This window comes from Mustelus asterias, chromosome 12 (genome assembly GCF_964213995.1).
Source record: "Mustelus asterias chromosome 12, sMusAst1.hap1.1, whole genome shotgun sequence".
Lineage (NCBI taxonomy): Eukaryota > Metazoa > Chordata > Chondrichthyes > Carcharhiniformes > Triakidae > Mustelus > Mustelus asterias.
Window position 1 is genome coordinate 5,757,849 of NC_135812.1, and position 20,281 is coordinate 5,778,129.

The window sequence follows — 20,281 nt, forward strand, 5'->3', positions numbered from 1 at the left end:
CTATCTCCGTAGCTACCTTTTTCAACAGTCTGAGACATAGACTATCAGGTCCACGGGATTGATCAACCTTTAGTCCCATTAATTTCTCCAATACAACCTTCTTTTTTCTACTCATTTCCTTCAATTCCTCATTCTCTTTAGTCCCTTGGATCTCTAATTCTGGGAGATTTCTTGCATCTTCCTCAATGAAGACAGACAAAGTAATTATTTAGCTTCTCTGCCATTTCTCTAGTTCCCATTATAAATTCTGTAATGAATCCACATTTGTCTTAGCTAAATGTTTATTTTTTTAAAGACGCACCTATGGAAGCTTTTACAGTCCATTTTTAATTTTTTTGCTAGTTTACGTTCATATTCAATTAGACCATAAGACATAGAAGTAGAAGTAGCCAATGAGATCATGACTAATCTGATATAAACCTCAACTCCACTTTTCCACTTTGTCTATCTCAGCCTTGAACATACTTAATGACCCAACCTCCCTCTGTGGTAAAGAATTCCCACAGATTTACTACCCTCCAAAAGAAGTAATTCTTCCTCATCTGTCTTATTCTTCCTTTCATTATCAGTTTTTTCTTTGCCAAATTCCTTTGCTATATTCTAAAATACTTCCAATCCTCAGGTTTACTACTGTTGCTGACAATTTCACAGGCTCTTTCTTTTAATCATAAACATTCCTTAACTTCCTTTGTTAGCCACGGTTGACTGACTTTTCTTTTTGGGGTTTTGTGTCTTGAATGAAGTTGCTGTAAACTCTGTAATAAGTCTATCCATTGCTGATGTACTGTTATACATTTTAATGTATTGCTTATGTATTTTCCCAATCCACCACAGCTAATTTGCCCCTCGTACCTTCATAATTTCCTTTGTTCAAATTTAACACCCCGGATTCAGCTTGAATTACAGCACAGAAAATGACCATTCGGCCCCCAATGATTATAAAATTAGAAAATAAAGATCCCATTAATGAGTGAGATACTTTCACACAAGTGTGCAAGATATCAAATAATCAAATTTGTACTGAGATGTATGAAGAGTCTGTAGTTCCAAGTGTTTCTTTGTATAGTTGCTATAATATTTTTCAGAGCTATTCAATTTTGAGCGCCAATGTAAGGGACAGGTACTTGCAGTGATTAGTACCATGCCATGTGGCATTTCAACAAACACAAAACATCATGCTTCAAGAAATCATGGTGCAAATTTATCCTGGTCTCATCTACTCATCTCAATCCCAGTTGCTTCCAGGGTTTCTGAACAAGTGACATGATTAAAATCTAATGCAACCAAAACTCTCTTATGAACAGCAAATTCAATCTACTGTCAGCCAAGCAGAAGTGAAAAAAATCAAACAGCTTCCCTGGAGGTACATCACTGCTATATGCTTCATGCCATTGTGTCTAAGGTGAACTATAAGTGTCAATCATTATTAAGAATCCCCAAGGTGACAGCTCCACTTTTCAAACCCCGTGCACAGTTTGATCGAAAGTAAAATCTTAAAGGTCAATGCAACTTGCTAAGGACATGATAAACAAAGAAGAAGCTGGACTGCTCTGCCATTTTCACAGATTTATTATTTACAATTCAAAAAACAGACAGTGAAAACTAAAAGTTTTAAACTGATGTTTGGAAGATGTTGCACGGTTCCATTCCACTGCCGCTAACTTACCAGTTTTCATTTCCAACCAGTAAGGAGGGGAACAATTCCTATTTCACTTGTGGTGAAAAAAAAGTTCAACCACAATATAAAGACACTAAGAAAAAGAATCCAAGTATACCTTCCTGCTCCCCCATGTGACAGCTCTGCTGGAATTTCATACCCTTGTCAAGCAATTATTTTCTTACCAATAAAAATTTGGTTAAGAAAATTCTAGTGAGGTGGCTGAATCTCAATCCGATTCAGCTCCTATGCCTTCCATAAAGATAGAATTCACTGGTGTAAGTCTTGCTAGAACATCAAAGATCTCCAAGCAAAAATGATCAGCTAAATAAAGGAAATTAGTTAATTAGTGGAATTGATTCTGAAGGTCTACAATACATTTCAACTTATGAGTCTTTATGGGGCTTTACATGCAGAAAAAAGATGTTAGCTTAACTCAGCTGATAGCGCTTATGTCTCAGAATTCCATTAAAGGAAACATTAAATTGAGGCCTTGTTGCACTGTTCAAATTCAAAAGATCTCGTAGAATGAGGTGAATTTTGTATAGATACAAAAGTCTGAGGTCACGTACCAACCGACTCAAGAACAGCTTCTTCTCTGCTGCCATCAGACTTTTGAATGGACTTACCTTGCACTAAGCTGATCTTTCTCTACACCCTAGCTATGACTGTAACACTACATTCTGCACCCTCTCCTTTCCTTCTCTGTGAATGATATGCTTTGTCTGTATAGCGCGCAGGAAACAATACTTTTCACTGTATACTAATATATGTGACAATAATAAATCAAATCAAATCAAATCAAAGAAGAACAGGAAGTTCCACTGTTCTGGCTTGCATTCCTTCCTGAACACTCACGACTAAAAGCAGAGTGCTTTAACCAGTTCTTTGGTGTTTTGTGGGATCATACTTTATGCAAAACAGTTCCTGCATTTGTTTGTGTAAGAATAGTGGCTACTATATAAAAGCAATAAATAAGACTGTGAAACACTTTGGACGTCCAATGCCATAAAATACTGCGTATAAATGCAATTTCAGTTGTTTGCTCTTTCTATCCACCACAAAAAGGCACAAGTCAGGAGTGTGGTGGAATGCTCTCCACTTGCCTGGATGAGTGCGGCTCTAGCAACACTCAAGACGGTTAACACCATCCAGGGCAAAGCAGCCCGCTTGACTAGCACCATTTCCACAAACATTCACTTCTTCTACCACCGACGCTCAGTAGCAACAATGTGTACTTCTACATGATGCACTGCTGAAATCTACCAAACATCCTTAGACTGCACCTTCCAAACCCACAACCACTTCCAACTAAAAGGACATGGGGAGCAGATACATGGGAACACCACCACCACCTGCAAGTTCTCCTCCAAGCCACTCACCATCCTGACTTGGAAATATATCGCTGCTCCTACACAGTCGCTGGGTCAAAGTTCTGGAATTCCCTCCCTAATGGCACGTGGACTGCAGCTTTTCAAGAAGGCAGTTCACTACCACCTTCTCAAGGGCAACTAGGAATGGGCAATAAATGCTGGCCAGCCAGCGACACCCATGTTCCATGAAGGAATAAAAAGGATGGAAATCACCTGCATGATATATAGTCCATTCTTAACCCCTGCAGCCTTCCAACAGGAAATATGGCAAACACTGAAAAGCAATTCAGATCAACCTTATATCATATGGAAAACATATCCTTCACTCTACAGAAATCTCAATTTAATCATTTAGTAACAATAATGACGTAGAGGGAAATTACTGCAGCAGAATACTGCACATCCTTTTGCTATTTATTTTTAAACATTGCATTCTCATTTTTGAGGAAATTTAACAATGTGTAATAATGGCCAGAACAACTTAGTGCACCACAGTGAAGAGAATTGCTGAGAGGAAGTAAAATTCTCTGATTGCATTTCAAAATGGAAATAAAGCTCAATGCAAATAGGAATTTCAGACATTTTATGGCTCAGTGAGAAATGCGCCTGGTGTGGCATTCGGCCTAGAGACCAACAAAGTACAATGTTCATTCCCAGTAATTACGGAGCAAATCTCAGCTATTAAAACAATGAACAACTACATTTGCCACAACATCTTCAAGTTAGGGAGGAAGTTAAGAAAGCTGAAGAGAATCATTAGCGTTGGATGTTATCTGCTTGCCCCTGTTAATAATGCGCATTCGCAGACAAGAGAAGGAGACAGAGGGCTGACTCTGCCTTTGATGATTTCCAGAGAGAATAATAGCTAATTGAATGAAGTACAGATGACCCTACCACCTAGTATGAGTCATCACCTTTAGGAGAAGAGGAACAGAGGACAATTCATGCAAATATATCAAGAATTGGTCGGTGGCATACAGAAAAAAAGAGTTCCGAAAGAAATACAGCTGAATTTACAATGTAAAATATAAATAGAAAATGCTGGAAATACTCAGTATGTCAGGCAGCATCTGTATAGAGAGAACAGAGTGAAATGTTTACTCTGTTCTCTCTCCACAGATCCTGCCCAACCTGCTGCATATTTCCAGCATTTTCTGCTTTTACTTCAGATTTCCTGCACCTCATAGAAATCATAGAAACCCTACAGTGCAGAAGGAGGCCATTCGGCCCATCGAGTCTGCACCGACCACAATCCCATCCAGGCCCTACCCCCACATATTTACCCACTAATCCCTCTAACCTACGCATCCCAGGACTCTAAGGGGCAATTTTTAACCTGGCCAATCAACCTAACCCGCACATCTTTGGACTGTGGGAGGAAACCGGAGCACCCGGAGAAAACCCACGCAGACACGAGGAGAATGTGCAAACTCCACACAGACAGTGACCCGAGCATCGAACCTGGGACCCTGGAGCTGTGAAGCAGCAGTGCTAACCACTGTGCTACCGTGCCGCCCACCTGCAGTATTCTGCTTTTCAATTAGAATCTAAAATGTTTGTTTTGTAAGCCAACCAGCGTGTAAGCGACACAAAAACTATTATACAGCGCCACGTTGTACAATGAATCCAATTTCAGTAGGAGACTTCAACTGCAATATTTCTTACTTTCACAAATCAAGGGGAATAATGGGAAATATCTAGAGTGGAAGAACACAATATGAACTGTTCAAGTTAAGGGGATCGGAGAGGCAAACTCAAGTACACAGCAGTAAATTAGGCATGAGATTTACCCTTTGTTATCATTTACTTATGGGTTACTGGAGATTTGAAAAGTGGGAATAAGACTGAAAATATGCAGAAGAGAATTGCTGAAAAGCTGACCTTTTAATGTCTGTACCCTCACTTATAATAGTTTTGGCTGCCCGCACATATCTAATTTTAATCAGGTTCCAATATTCAATTTTTCCAATCAAAACCAGTCTAACCTTTTAAAAATAACAATTAATTTTTGTTTTAAATTTGAATAAATTTATAGCAGATCTCAGATCACTTTGCAGATCATTTACAATTGTAGTGAAGAAAATCAAAAAACACTTTAATAAAGTAATAAAAATATTTACCTACAGAATATGTGCACAAAATTATAATGGAACCTTTAGATCTGAAATATTCCTGCAATTTCCAATATACATTGGATTACTAGAAATTGGTTTATTAAGGCTTTAAGAAAAGCAGTTGTGTGAAGTTTGCTCTTGTACATAGAGTACTTTTCTTTTTAAATGTTAAATTAGCTTGGTATTACATTTCTGCCAGCAGACTTTAGGGACAAAATGCGACACAGATGTGTTGATGCACGAATTGCACAATAACAAAGGCGCTGGGACTTGACATATTTTTTATGTGATCCTGCAGGCATTTTTGTTCTAACCTATACATTTTTATGGGTTATTTTGCAAGTGGAAAGGTTTCAGCAGCCCATCCTTCCTTAGTTTTGATTACTTGCCTGGAGGTCTTTGACATTTGGAAAAGGAATGCCTATTGTAACCACTGCACGGGCGTTATCATCGGTGAAATCAAGTCCTTCACTGACTTTTCCCCTGCAAACAGCTACCAAGAGAGCTCCACCTAAGAATAAAAACAGCAAGGAAAATTAAGGTACTGCACCAAAAGGAAGGTTAAAAGGGTAAAGATAAATCAGCTTGCAAAAGATTACTAAACATGGATAGCTAAACATTTTGACTTGGGGCTACAAGGTCTAGCACACTTAGGTCATTTTAGTCCATTATAGATGCAGTTTAGACTCCACTAGCTTTGATCATTGCACCACATCCCATTCATTTAACCTTTTTTAAATTGGACTCTAACTTCCCTAATTTCTGACACGTGTGTGTGTGTGAGTGAGAGAGAGAGAGAGAGAGCCATCAGATTTTTATTGCTCACAGCTTAAATAGTTAATCACATTTGGATTCAGAAAAGGCATATTCTTGAGTAAAAGAAAGTTACAATCTTTTTTGCAACCAACCAAGGAGTTTGAATAGAGGGGAACCAGTTCACCCCTTCTTACCTGGTCATAAAACAGATAAGTAAAATAAATGCATTGAGATTAATTAGGATACAAGAGAAGGTTTTGGGAAGTACCATAAAATGACGAATACGAGGTGTTATAAGATGGTTGTGTTTTCAACTGTCTTCTTTATTTTTAAGGTAAAACAGATGCCTTGCATTGGACTCTGCCAGGCTACAGGCCAGGTTATGGCTACCAAGGGGGACAATGGGCTCAAGTCAAGACTTACTGAAACCCAAGTGCCATATTTTGCACCTAAACACAAAGAGGAAGGCAACTGTTCTTGCTTTGTGCAGACTTATAGACTCCTGGGCAGTCTCATTAAAAAAAAACCTCTAGACAGAGAGAAAAAGAGAAAGATGCGAGTCCCATAGAGAGGGAGAGAGAGAGAAAGACAGGAAGAGCAGTTGCTGGAATCAGCAGCACAGAAAAAGGCAGTTTTTCTCCGTTAGCTCCTGGACAGAATGCGGATGTGAAAATATTGTCTGGTTGAAGAGATGGAACCTGGGAACTTTAAGGCTAGGGGGAAGGAATCACTGGAGTGAAATATGGGCTACAGATAGGTTGGCATTTCCCGGCTGAGGTTAAGGATTTTCAGTGGTCACTGGTCGTTACAACTGATCAAAACAGGGAGAAGTGAGCTTGTTGGTAGCTGGGAGTAACTGGAGACTGTTTTCTGTAAAGACTGCAATTCCGCAGACAGCGTGTGGGCGTGAAGTTTAAGCGAGACGTCGGGTTTTCAAGTGTTAAATTTCTAATAAGGAATGCCTTTTCTGTAGCTTGGTATTAGTTCCCTACAAAGTAGCATTTAGTCAATTTTGATTTTAGTTTGTTGTCTTAAAACTTGAAATCTTGACACCCAATTTCTTTAAAGTCGGTCACTCGGAATTCAAACCTTTAAAAAGTCACCGGCCTCTACAGTGTTCGTAGCTCCAGAATTAGCTGTAGTTCTACATAATAATGAATACATCATTCAGTGTAGAGCTCCTCACATCCATATTTGATTGACTGGAAAACACTCATTGATTAAATTCTATTGTCAAAATAATATACACGTGGCTCTTCTTCCCCACATTAATGTCAGCATTGGAACATAATTTTTAACATAATATATGTATTTTTAGCTGGTAAATTATCACCAAAACAAAAATCATTCGTACATTCCTGAGTGTGCTGTATCAAACTTCATGTTGACATGGTCTTATAATGGCTTACTTCTGTTTATGGATTTGGTACTTAATTTGAGATTTAATCCACACAGGCTAATTGTACTTTAGTCCAAATTGAAATGGCAAATATTTTTACTGATTTAAAATGACTGATATTTTCTCTCTGATGTACCTTTGCTCCCTTTGTCCTTTATAACATTATAGTAGGACTGCAGCAATCCATCAAAGTCACTTTTGTCACCTCCTTTCGCCTCAACGACAACAGCTTTGATCTCCTCCAGTTTTTCCCACAATCCCGTGAGCATCCAGCGATTTTGTAGCTTGTCCAGCATCTGCAAAAAGGGTTAAGAAATATTTTTTTGGATATAGGAAGCTATTGTAAAGTTAATTTTAGAGTGATTAAGTCATACAGATGCCAACAACTAAATTAAAATCAGCAGCAATGTTGACAACCACTACACACATTTTCTAAAGAGTATTTAACAAGACAACAAAGTTGCTTTGGTGCCAGGGTTTATGTCATAACATTTTATTATTTACAATCCAGTATAACCTGAGGGTGTTTACAAATCAACTGAAAATGTACCTGTGCATTAGCCAGGCAATTTTCCACTCATCAGAAATGTGATCTCAAAAGTAATGTTAAATGTACAACATCCATCAGTGGAAACCAGCAATATATTTTTACTAGTAAAAAATCCAAATAAAGCACTAAGACCCATTCTGCAACAAGTCAACAAAATTGTAAGAATTGGAGGGCGGTGGAGGTAAATCAAAAGGGTATGCCACACATATGGGTTTTTAAATTTCTGTCGATTTTAGGTGGAAGTGAAAAACCACGATATAAACTCCACACGATGAATCCTACTTCCGCAGTAGAAACACATTTGTTTGACTAACAGGTGCACTTCCCGCTGCTTTGTCCGTCATTCATCAAGTTGATTCCAAAGGCGAGGGGTTTGTCGTATGAAGAGAGATTGAACAGTTTAGGCCTGTACTCTCTGGAATTTAGAAGAATGAGGGGAGATCAAATTGAGGTATACAAGATGATAAAAGGTACGGATAAAGTCGACATGAGGCGATGCTTCCTCTTGTGGGGCATTCTAGGACGAGAGGTCATAGTCTTAGGATAAGGGATCGCAAATTTAAAACGGTTGAGGAGAAACTACTTCTCTCAAAGGGTTGTGAATCTGTGGAATTTGCTACCCCAAAGTGTGGTGGATCTGGGACAGTGGGTAAATTTGAGGAGTTAGACAGATTTTTAATTGGGAATGAGTTGAAGGGTTATGGGGAGAAGGCAGGAAAATGGGAATGAGGAGAATATTAGCCATGATCGAACGGCGGAGCAGACTCAATGGGCTGAATAGTCTAATTCTATTCCTATATCTTATAAGTGATTTGGAGTTGGGGACCAAGTGTAGTGTGTCAAAATTCGCAAATGACACTAAGATGAGTGGCAGAGCAAAGTGTGCAGAGGATGCTGAAAGTCTGCAAAGGGATATAGATAGTCTAAGTGAGTGGGCAAGGGTCTGGCAGATGGAGTACAATGTCGGGAAACGTGAGGTCATCCATTTTGGTAGAATAACAGCAAAATGGACTATTATTTAAATGGTAAAAAATTGCTGCATGCTGCTGTGCAGAGGGACCTGGGTGTACTTGTGCAGGAATCACAAAAATTTGGTTTGCAGGTGCAGCAGGGAATTAAGAAGGCAAATGGAATTTTGTCCTTCATTGCTAGAGGGATGGAGTTTAAAAACAGCGAGGTTACGTTGCAGCTGTATAGGGTGCTGGTGAGGCCACACCTGATGTACTGTGTACAGTTTTGGTCTCCTTACTTGAGAAAGGATATACTGGGACTGAAGGGGGTACAGAGGAGTTCATTCCGGAGTTGTGAGGGTTGGCTTATGAGGAGAGACTGAGTAAACTGGGGCTATACTTATTGGAATTCAGAAGAATGAGGCAAAATCTTATAGAAACATATAAGATTATGAAGGGAATAGATAAGATAGAAGCAGGGAAGTTGTTTCCACTGACAGGTGAAACTAGAACTACAAGGGTCTTGGCCTCAAAATAAGAGGGAGCAGATTTAGGACTGAGTTGAGGAGGAACTTCTTCACACAAAGGGTTGTGAATCTGTGGAATTCCCTGCCAGTGAAGCAGTTGAGGCTACCTCACTGAATGTTTTTAAGGCAAGGATAGATAAATTTTTGAACAGTAAATGAATTGAGGGTTATAGTGAGCGGGCGGGTAAGTGGAGGTGAGTCCACAAAAAGATCAGCTATGATCTTATTGAATGGTAGAGCAGGCTTGAGAGGCCAGATGGCTTACTCCTGCTCCTAGTTCTTATTCAGTTGCACCATCTAAAACTGGCGACTTAGATAATGAGAGAAGGTGCAAGGCATATTCCCAGAAAATGGGACTGCAGCCTTTGGAGAGAGAGTCGACTTAATCAGCTTCTACAAAGACAGAAGACCAGGATTAGCAACCTACCAAACCGATTTTTTTTCAATTAGTCTTTCATGGGATGTGTGCGTCGCTGGCAACATCAACATTTGTTTCCCCACCCCTAATTGCCCTTGTACCATGTGGTTTGGTATGCTATTTCAGAAAGCAGTTAAGAATCAGCCACATCGCTACGAGTCTAGAATCGTATGTAGGCCATACTGCATAAGAATGGCAGATTTCCTTCCTGAAAGAACATTAGTGAACCAGATGGATTTTTACAACAATTAATGATAGTTGTCATTTTATAGTTCCAGATTTATTAAGTGAACTTAAATTCCACCAACAGATAATAGTCCAGAACAATTTAAAGGGTTAGGGCAAAAAATACTTCCAAAATTTAAAATATATGTGAAATTTGTTTCCAAATCATTAATTATCTCATTTTATAAAGTAGTTGACATCCCATGGCATTGTACTTGGGGAATTAAGACTAGTGTAATGTTATAATGAAATGGGATTAAACAGCAAGGGAATAATTAGACCAGGCCATGCAGGTATTATTTAATTTTTAATATTGTACATTCAGTTTTTATTATTTAATTCATAAATGTCTACGTCCACATTTAAATTAGAAACTGCTTTTGTCATGGTGTAATTACCCACTTTTGTCAGTGGTGGAAGTGCAAAATCTGTTATTGAATGTAATTCTGGGAGTAACTTTACACAGGCAGCTTCCATTATGGATGTCGATATGAGAATTTATGATGGAACCAGCTAAAGCACGTCCATTCAATATGCTATAGGTAGATGTGCAGAGTATTCTCAAAAAATTGAAAAGAGTTAATCTTTTTAATATCTGGTTATCCAGCTATGTAAAACATACTGTGATGTTAACATGAAAATTGTGACCATGAGATATCAAGAAAAGCAGATTTTGGCATCCTAAAGGATGTTTTGCTGACTTATATAGCTATCAATCCAGATGTTTTATTATTGAAGGCACCAGTGTACATTCAATTGATAGATGTTCATCCCACCAATTAGCAAGAAAGTTTAATGCTCAATTACTTGTTTCCTAAAGCATCATAAATTTACCAACAAGCACTCTACAGTTTTAGTATTGCAGAATTCGCAACAAGCAGGTTCCACAGCATTATTAATTACTGAAAACTCAAAAGCTTAAAATGTCAATATAGCAACCCCTAAAGGACTGAACACAGACTGTGCCCAACACCAATTAACTGTGGTCACATTTATTATTTCTCCCGAGGTATGCTAACTACAGATACCCAGCTGTGTTACTGTCAACAAGACAAGACTCAGTGCAGCTTTCACCATTATTAAAATCTTTATTAAGAAGCCACAAATGCTGATCACTCCACCCAAGGAAAAGAAAGCAAATTAAAAATTTGTGCCAACTTTGACAAATTCTTTGACTTGGATTAAAATATTGATTTTTTTAAAAAATTCTCTATGTTGAAAATGGAATGAGAAATGGGAATGAAAGTGAAAGTAACACACAAAGTACGTGATTTCCAACAAAATATTCTTAACAGAAATTTCCAACACACTTTATCACCATAGTCTGAATATAAATTAAATATTCCCCTGAAAAATAGATTTTCATATTAAAATAATCACTGCTTTTCCTACATAGAATTTAATTAATTTTATTTATTCGCTTGTAGAATGTGGGCATCGCTGGCAGGCGAGGCTAACATTTATTGCCCATTCACAATTGCCCTTAAACGGAACGGCTTGCTAGGCCATTTCAGAGGGTATTTTTAAGAGTCAAAATCACATTGCTGTGGATCTGAATTAACATATAGGCCAGACTTGGTAAGGATGGCAGATTTCTTTTCCTAAAGGGCACCAGTGAACCAGGTAGGCTTTTACAACAATTGGCAATGACTTCAGGGTCATCATTAGGTTTTTAATTCCAGATTTTTTTTATTGAATTCAAATTTCAACATCTGCCATGGTGGGATTCAAATTCGAGTCCCCAGAGCATTACACTGGGTTTCTGGATTACTAATCCAGTGATAATACCACTCTGTCATTGCATCCCCCTGATTCTGCTATACATGCTAGAAAGGAAGATAGGAAAAGCAAGATTGAAGGACAAATGAAAGGATACTGAAAATAAAGTTAGCAATAATAGAACAGTCAGAAAATGGGGAAAGGACACAAATGTGGAAGTGGAGATATTTGGACTACAATTATACTGCTACTTCTGTTTCTGTGAAATGGCTTTTGCTTTGCATAAATGTCAGGGTGGGGAGGGAAGTCCTCTGTGGGGGTCAGGAGTCGTGGGAGGGGCCAGTCTGTGCCTTTACAATAGCTACCGAGAAGTTAGAAGAGGTTTTAACTCTCCTAACTTTCGCTGAATAACTATTTGTGTAACACAGCTGGAACCATCTAAAGTTTACGATTTAAATCGCATTTTCGGATGCATCCCAGCGAAGGACAATTGCCCAGAGGAAGTTTGCACATCTGGACAATTGCCATGCCTTACCTTTGAACTTCCAAAAGGGATTCCCCAGCATATCTTTGGGTTTCTCCCCCAAATCCAGTGCTGGGAACCTCGGAAGTTACGGCAATTATCTGGTCATTATCATATTGCTCCTTGTGGACATTTGCTTTGCGCAAACTGGCCGCAGCATTTCCTCACTGCAGCAGTGACTACATTTCAAAAACAAATAATTGTCTATAAACTGCTTTGAAATATCTGGTTGTTGTGAAGTGTTATACAACTGTAATCTTTCTTTCATTTTTATTAATTTAAATAATTTAATGCAGTCATCCCCTCCCCTATTGTATTGGTGTTTAGTGGTGATATGGAACAGTCAGCATACATTAAAATCAGAACTTCACTTTGGAAGAATATCCAATAAGTCACCGTGGCTCCCCAGAGAGTGAGAAACTTGATTTTAATGTGCCCTGACTGCTTCATGCACTGTCACCACAGTATGTCTACAAAATCAAGAACAGAAAACTGGGAAATAACTTGAATCATTGGGACTAAAACAAATTGTTTTATTTCAGCAAAATGGCTTCCAAGTTTTTTTGAAAAATATAAAGTTAGATAACCTATTAAACATACTAGTACACTGTGGAGAGAGTGGCAGACTAGGAGGTGAATGGAAAAAAGTAGGAGATAGGTAGCTGGGGGAATGAATACCCATGGAAGCTCAGTCAGTGTTGGTAAGACAGGAGTGGTGCTGTTGAGTTCTGAAAAGACAGGATATATTGGAAGGTGATTGGGCTTCTCAAAAGCAAACCTACAATGACATCCAGTACAATGATTCACATGCAGGATTTGATTTGGATTTATTATTGTCACATTTATTCGTATACAGTGAAAAGTATTGTTTCTTGTGTGCTCTCCAGACAAAGCACACCGTTCATAGAGGTGGGGAGAGAGTGGGGGCCTTGATTATGCTGATTGCTTTTCTGAGGCAGAGGAAAGTGTAGATAGAGTCAATGGATGGGAGGTTGGTTTGCGTGATGGACTGGGCTTCGTTCACAACTCTTTGTAGTTTATTGCAGTCTTGGTCAGAGCAGGAGTCATAACCAAGCTGTGGTACATCGGAAAGGATGCTTTATATGGTGCATCTATAAAAGTTGGCGAGAGTTGTAGCGTACATGCTGAATTTCCTTAGCCTCCTGAGAAAGTAGAAATATTGGTGGGCTTTCTTAACTGTAGTATTGGCGTGGGGAGACCAGGACAAGTTGTTTATCTAGACAGCTAGAAACCTGAAGCTCTCGACCACTTCATCCCCATTGATGCAGACAGGGGCATGTCCTCCACTACGCTCTCTGAAGTCAATGATTATATCCTTTGTTTTACTGACATTGAGGGAGAGATTATGGTCGTGGCACCAATTCACCAGATTCTTTATCTCTTTCCTGTACTCTGTCTCATCATTGTTTGCGATCCGGCCCACTACTGTGGTGTCATCAGCAAACTTGAAAATCGAGGAGGAGGGGAATTTGGCCACACAGGCATAGATTTATAAGGAGTATAGTAAGAGGCCGAGGACACAGTCTTGTGGGCACTGGTGCTGAGGATAATTGTGAAGGAGGTGTTGTTGCCTATCCTTACTGATTGCGGTCAGTGGGGTAAGAAGTCTAAGATCCAGTCGCAGAGGAGCCAAGCCCTAGGCCATGGAGTTTGGAGTTGAGTTTTGTAGGACTAATGATGTTGAAGGCTGAGTTGTAGTCAATAAATAGGAGTCTGACAAGAGTGTCTTTGATATCCAGGTGTTTCAGGGTTGAGAGTAGGACCAGGGAGATGGTGTCTGCTGTGGACCTGTTGCGGCGGTACGCGAACTGTAGTGGATCCAGGCAATCTGGGAGGTTGGAATTGATCCGTGCCGTGATTAACCTTTCGAAGCACTTCATAATGATGGATGTCAGAGGCACCGGGTGATCGTCATTAAGGCACGCTGCCTGGCTTTTCTTTAGCTCAGGAATGATGGTCATCTTCTTGGAGCAGGTCGGGACCTCAGATTGGTGTGAGGAGAGGTTAAAGATGTCTGCGAATACCCCCCTTCTCCTCATCATTTTAATTCTTAGTGGTCCTAAGTTTCCCCAGAGGATTATTTTAATTGATAACATTTCAAGCAACAGTTTTCAGCCAAGTCAACAGTAACTTGTGCATTTATTAAGGTTTTATAAAAGTAAAATATAATTTTATTTTTTCCAGCTTTGAAAAAAGATGACCGCATGCTCACACAAACTTCTTCAAAAACCTGTGATACAATCAAGTTTTTAAATCAGGAGTAGATGATATTAAAATGTTTTATAAACAAAGTTAGAAGCAAATGGTCCCAAAATCTTGAGAAAAAAACTTAACATTTGCGATTTAAATTGCAACTTGACATCTAAGTAACTCACATTCAATGAATTTGCTGTGCAATCTTATGAATAAACGTGACAACCAACCAGCACCCAGCAAACATGTTCGATGACCAGTTAATTTGATTTTGATGGAGTCAGGGTTAGGGAAAGATATTGAGTAACTCAGAAAGGTGCAATGGGATTATTTACATCCACCTGAACAGGTAAGCGGGATCTCCATTTAACGGACAGCACTTTGGGCAAAGTAACCTTCCCCTGCATTGCACTAAAGTGTCAATTTAAATTATGCATTCGGTAACAGATGGTCATTCTTATGGAATATGCCTTTGCAAAGACAAACTGGAGGAGGATGCAGTGTTATTTGTCCAGGTTCATCTCAGGCAGCTCTGTGACGCAGGACTATTCCCAGGGATGCACACTGGGTTAAAGATCAACCGCTGCTGGAGGGTCATCAACTCGGCGAAAGACGCTCTTTGGTCTGGCCGAAATCTGTTGATCTTCCAGGTGCAAAAAATTGTCCTCGACCAGAGTGTTGTAGACTGGCACATTCCAAATTCCAGGACTACGTGCTGAGGGACACAAGCTTGGGGCAGCCACCACCAAGGCACAACGGGGAAAGGCCATTGTCTAAGGCTTTTCAGCCAATGTAGACTGAGGGGCTGGTAACTGTGGAAATCTCTTTGTGCTTATTCCTAACTGAATATAACTGTATTGAAGCACTTCATAATAGAACATGTCTAATGTATATAGTTTGGACAGAATTATATTCTCTGGAACTAAAATATTGAAATGTTTGTAATGTTCTCATTACTGAATTGAAGCCCCTCAGCGTGCATCTTGCTCTCTAGAGAAAATGTGAATATTGTTGCACTTTATTATAACAATTTCAAATGTTTTGTAATGTCTCTTTCAGATATTTAATGAATAAAATATATTTTTGCAAAAAAAAGTGTTCAGTCGTGAAGCAGCACATGACCCACAACTTCTCAATAGGGAAGAATGCATCCTACTCTGCCAAGCAGACAAGTAGACAACAAACTATATCTTTAAGTGGATCAAAAATATTTCTTTCTGTCTCAAGATAATGTTGGTGAATCTGGTTTACAAACAAGGTACTTTTTTTTCCTTAATTACAAATGCAGACAAACGTCCGTCTAAGTTTAAGGAAATTATGTCAATGTTTCATTGTATCCACAGTGCAAAGCACAATATCAGATCGATGTATTGTTTTTATTCAACCTGAAAACTATTTTCTCTGCAACACTTGCAACTTAAATTTGAAATTTTAACTCAATGCTTGAATATTTAAGTTAACCCTATGAAGGAATTTAATAATAACAAAGCACAAATCAGTTGAATTCAACATATCTAAAATCTCAGTGTATTTACCTATACTCAATATGTAATATTTGCCTTTGGTTTTAATATAAACCATTAGCTTTGATGTATAACCAGCCCACTTTATAACGCAAGGTCCGGTATGTTATTTCTTTGTCCAAGATGACAGTACCTCAATAAATTTATAATGTGAATATTTATGCCTATTCGAGCAGAAGGACAACAATGCTAGGGAACACGTTAATTTCTATACTTAAGTTAAAGCTATTTGACAGCATGGACAAAAGAAAATCATGAAAAAGTAGTATTAAAGGTTAAATTGTATATATGCATGTTTGCAGTGGCCCACTTCTGCTTCTAATTCGAATGTTCATATACAATATAGAATGTAAAAAAACTGGGAGAATTGAAAGCATTGATTTTACAGGGAGATTTAGGCATTATAGAGGAATTAAAAGAAACCTAGCTGTAAACTGGTCAGTAGTGGAAAATAAATATATTGGGAGGGATAGAAAAGATAGAGAAATGAGTGGCAATATTGATGAGAGAAAAAATATGCTATAAAGTGTACAGCATATGTTATACACAAGAAAGGGGTACATATTAAATCAACATGGTTGGGACTCAAAGTCAAAAATGGTTTGCTGTATTAATAGGAGTGCATCACAGACCTCCAAATAGTGGGAAGGAATGGAAGAGGAAATTTTCAGTCAGATTGAAGAAATGAATAAGAGTAACAAAATTATCATTCTGCAAGATTTTAATGATTTAATTGGGACAGTGTTAGTAAATGGAATAGAACTGTATAAATATGTGCAGTCCTTCCTCAAGCATTACATTAGTAGGGCTACAGTGGTAGAACTGATTGTGAGTAATGAAATAGTTCGGTGAGCACCTTCAGAGAATGACAACAGTACAAGTTTAAAAGCAGAGGAAATATATCAGAACACAAACTAGATCAGATTGGATTAGGGAACATTGTGGAAAATTGAGCAACGAGCTAACAGAAATGGGGTGGAAGGAAAAATTGGCACAATAATTAGTAGGATAATACAATACTGTATTAAAAATAAAAATACAAAGGAAGACAATGCAGATTACAGAGAGATATGACAGAAGCATTTAACATTATGAAAGTTTGGAACAGGTGGTTAGCAGATTGTTTCCAATGCAGAAGTTGACAGGTCAAAAACAAGGGGCCATAGATACAGATTCAATGCAAGAAATTTGCCAGAGGGTAAGAGAAACCTCTTTATAGAGATGAGGATGGGGAATTCAAGTGATTCAGGCAGAAACTAAGTTAACATTAAAGATTTAATCAGATAGCTGAATGAAGGAAAATGTTTGGAAGGGATACGAGAACAAATGGGAAATATTTTAGATGTATTTGCTCACGTGGAAGGTAAACTCCAATGCAAATTAAATGGCCTGTTTCCATGTTGAACTTCAAGGTATTTCTATGTACTGATGGACTCTGGACATTAGCTTAAAGTTGCTACTTTCTCAAGTTAAGTGAATTCAGCCTTTGCACAATTTTGGTTAGTTAGTTTGCTAGAATTCTTATCAAGGGTGTGCAGCTTCAAATGAGAGCCAAAGACAAAATCTTAAAACCAATTTAACTGTTAAAAAAAAAAGGTAGCAGCTATTTTTATTCTAATCTGGTCGTTGGGAGGCTGTAGTACTCATTCAACTTTAAATCCACCATAATATCACTGCTCCAGTGTTCATCGGATCAGTTAAAATAATCCTTTGGGACAAACATTGATCTAAAAGCCCTTTCCCACACGCCAACCTTTCAGTTCTTGCTTCTGGGTTTTGCCCATGAATAAGCATTGCAACAAAATCAAGGAGTACCTCCACTAATCTGGAAATGGGTCACAAAGGGTCAAGTTTACATTCTTAATCAGCACAAAACCTTTCAGATCTTAATATGTGAGCAGAAATGACTCCAAATGCTAAATCCCAATGGAACCATGCAGAAAAAATAACTTTCATTTCTTTTAAATTAATCATTAACCTCTTTTACTTCTACATTAGTGCATGCATCCCTTGATTGAAAAGAAATTACAGTATAGCTATATTTGTATTCTTTTCCAAAGGTTGAGAATATAGTGATCAATATGATCTATACCTGACATCCAGGGATTTTGAAAGCATGCACAGTGCCAATTAATTAAATGCCTATAAAAGTAAAAAATTTGTAAGCCCTTTAAAAATGTTTATCAACATTTGTTTGCATTTACTTTATTTTCGAGCCTTTAAATTCAACTCATTTAACAGGTACGTGAATCTGCACCTGACGTGCTGTAACCTGCAAGGCTACGAATCAGGTGCTGGAAAGTGGGATTAAAATTAGATGCTAGTTTATTTCTTCCTCTCTTTTTTGATGAAACTTCAATGGTTTCTTTCTATGCTACAACTTTTCTATGATTCAAGAAAAACTACGCTCTTGTCTAGCAACAGGGAATCAGAAAAAAGACCCACACAAAGAGAGGGATAAGGAATATCCTTTACTCGAGAAAGGATATACTGGCACTGGAGGGGGTACAGAAGAGATTCACTAGGTTGATTCCAGAGTTGAGAGGGTTGGCTTCTGAGGAGAGACTGAGTAGACTGGGGCTATACTCATTGGAATTCAGAAGAATGAGGGGAGATCTTATAGAAACATATAAGATTATGAAGGGAATAAATAAGATAGAAGCAGGGAAGTTGTTTCCGCTGGTGGGTGAAACTAGAACTAGGGAGCACAGCCTCAAAATAAGGGGAAACAGATTTAGGACTGAGTTGAGGAGGAACTTCTTCACACAAAGGGTTGTGAATCTGTGGAATTCCCTGCCAGTGAAGCAGTTGAGGCTCTCTCATTTAATGTTTTTAAGGCAAGGATAGATAATTTTTTGACCAGTAAAGGAATTAAGGGTTATGGTGAGCGGGCGGGTAAGTGGAGCTGAGTCCACAAAAAGATCAGCTATGATCTTATTGAATGGCGGAGGAGGCTCGAGGGGCCAGATGGCCTACTCCTGCTCCTAGTTCTTATGTTTTTAAAGCAACTTTAGTTTCAGTTGGGATGGATAGACCATAGAGTGAAGACAGAAAGATCTAAGACTCACTCTAACTGAAAATGATGCCAGACTGCTGAAGAAATTAGTTTAAGGAACTCATATGTATTGCTCTAAAATTAAAGTAATACCAAATTTAGAGTGAGTTTTCTGGACCTCAAGGGCGATACCAATTGTGGAAGGACTTCTAGTGCACGTTCAGAAGTCTACTGGGAAAGAAACGTCTTTGCAACTGAACCGAATCCCCCTGGCGTGAAAAGAGTGGTCCCTCTTCACTGGAGTGTTGAGTCCGTTGCTAGGATAAAAGGAATACTGTGAGTTTGGATAGATTCTTCTTGATATCTGTGTTGAAATCTTTCCAACCTTTTTGCTGTCTAGTGTCAAATAATATGTGGAATAAATGTTTTATCTTCTTGTTAAAAAGTCAATAGCAAATTCCTGTGAATCTGTTCAGTAAATACCCTCCACCATTTTCAAACACAAAATTTAAAATGATCTATCAAGCCAGGTTCCATTCTGGAATCAACTTGTCCAGTAATAACATCAGTTGGGGTCATAACAACAGCCACGGTCAAAACATAGACAAATGAGCTAAAATACAAAGTTGACGCAAGAGCAACTGCCCATGACATTAAGGCAGCATTTGTCCGAGTATGGCATCAAGGAAACCTCGCAAACTGATGTCAGTGGGAATCAGGGAAAACCCCTCTTGTTGGGAGTTATACCTAGCACAAAATAATACAGTTGTTATTCTTGGAGGTCAATTAACTCAGTCCCAAGGCATTGTTGCAAGAGTTCCCCAGGATAGTGTCCTAGGGCCAACCATCTTCAGTTATTCTATCAATATCTTTCCCTCTAAAATGTTCATTGAAGTGTTCAGTAATGTTTGCAACTTCTCAGATACTGCAGCAGTCCATACTCACATGTAGTGGGCCTGGAAAACATTCTAGCTTGAGCTGATAAGTGGCAAATAACATTTGTGCCACACAAGTGACAGGTAATGGCCATATCCAACAAGAGAATCTAATCATCTCCCTTTGACATTCAATGACATTACCACTGCTGAATTCCCCCACCTGAATCCTGGATGTTACCAGAAATTGAACCAGACCAGCCAGATAGCTACAAGAGAAAATCAGAGCCTGGGAACTCTGCAGTGACTAATTCATCTCCTGCTTCCTCAAAGACTGTCCACCATCTACAAGATACAAGGTGGATCATTACATGACAAAAGAAGGTTAGTTGGCCCAGAGTCTATGTCGGCTTTCTGGAGAACAATCCAATTAGGTCCATTTTCCTGCACTGTACCCCATGGC

At 38.7% G+C, this 20,281-nt stretch overlaps 1 protein-coding gene across 1 annotated transcript in view; it reads right to left on the minus strand.

Moving 5' to 3' along the window:
* Positions 1-20,281, minus strand: part of brip1 (BRCA1 interacting helicase 1) — a 206,643-nt gene that overhangs the window by 69,764 nt on the left and 116,598 nt on the right. The window contains exons 15-16 of the mRNA XM_078224638.1: positions 7,436-7,595; positions 5,534-5,655 (exon numbers count right to left, since the gene is read on the minus strand). Of these exons, the coding sequence (XP_078080764.1) occupies positions 5,534-5,655; positions 7,436-7,595 (282 nt within the window). The remainder of the gene's footprint in view (positions 1-5,533; positions 5,656-7,435; positions 7,596-20,281) is intronic.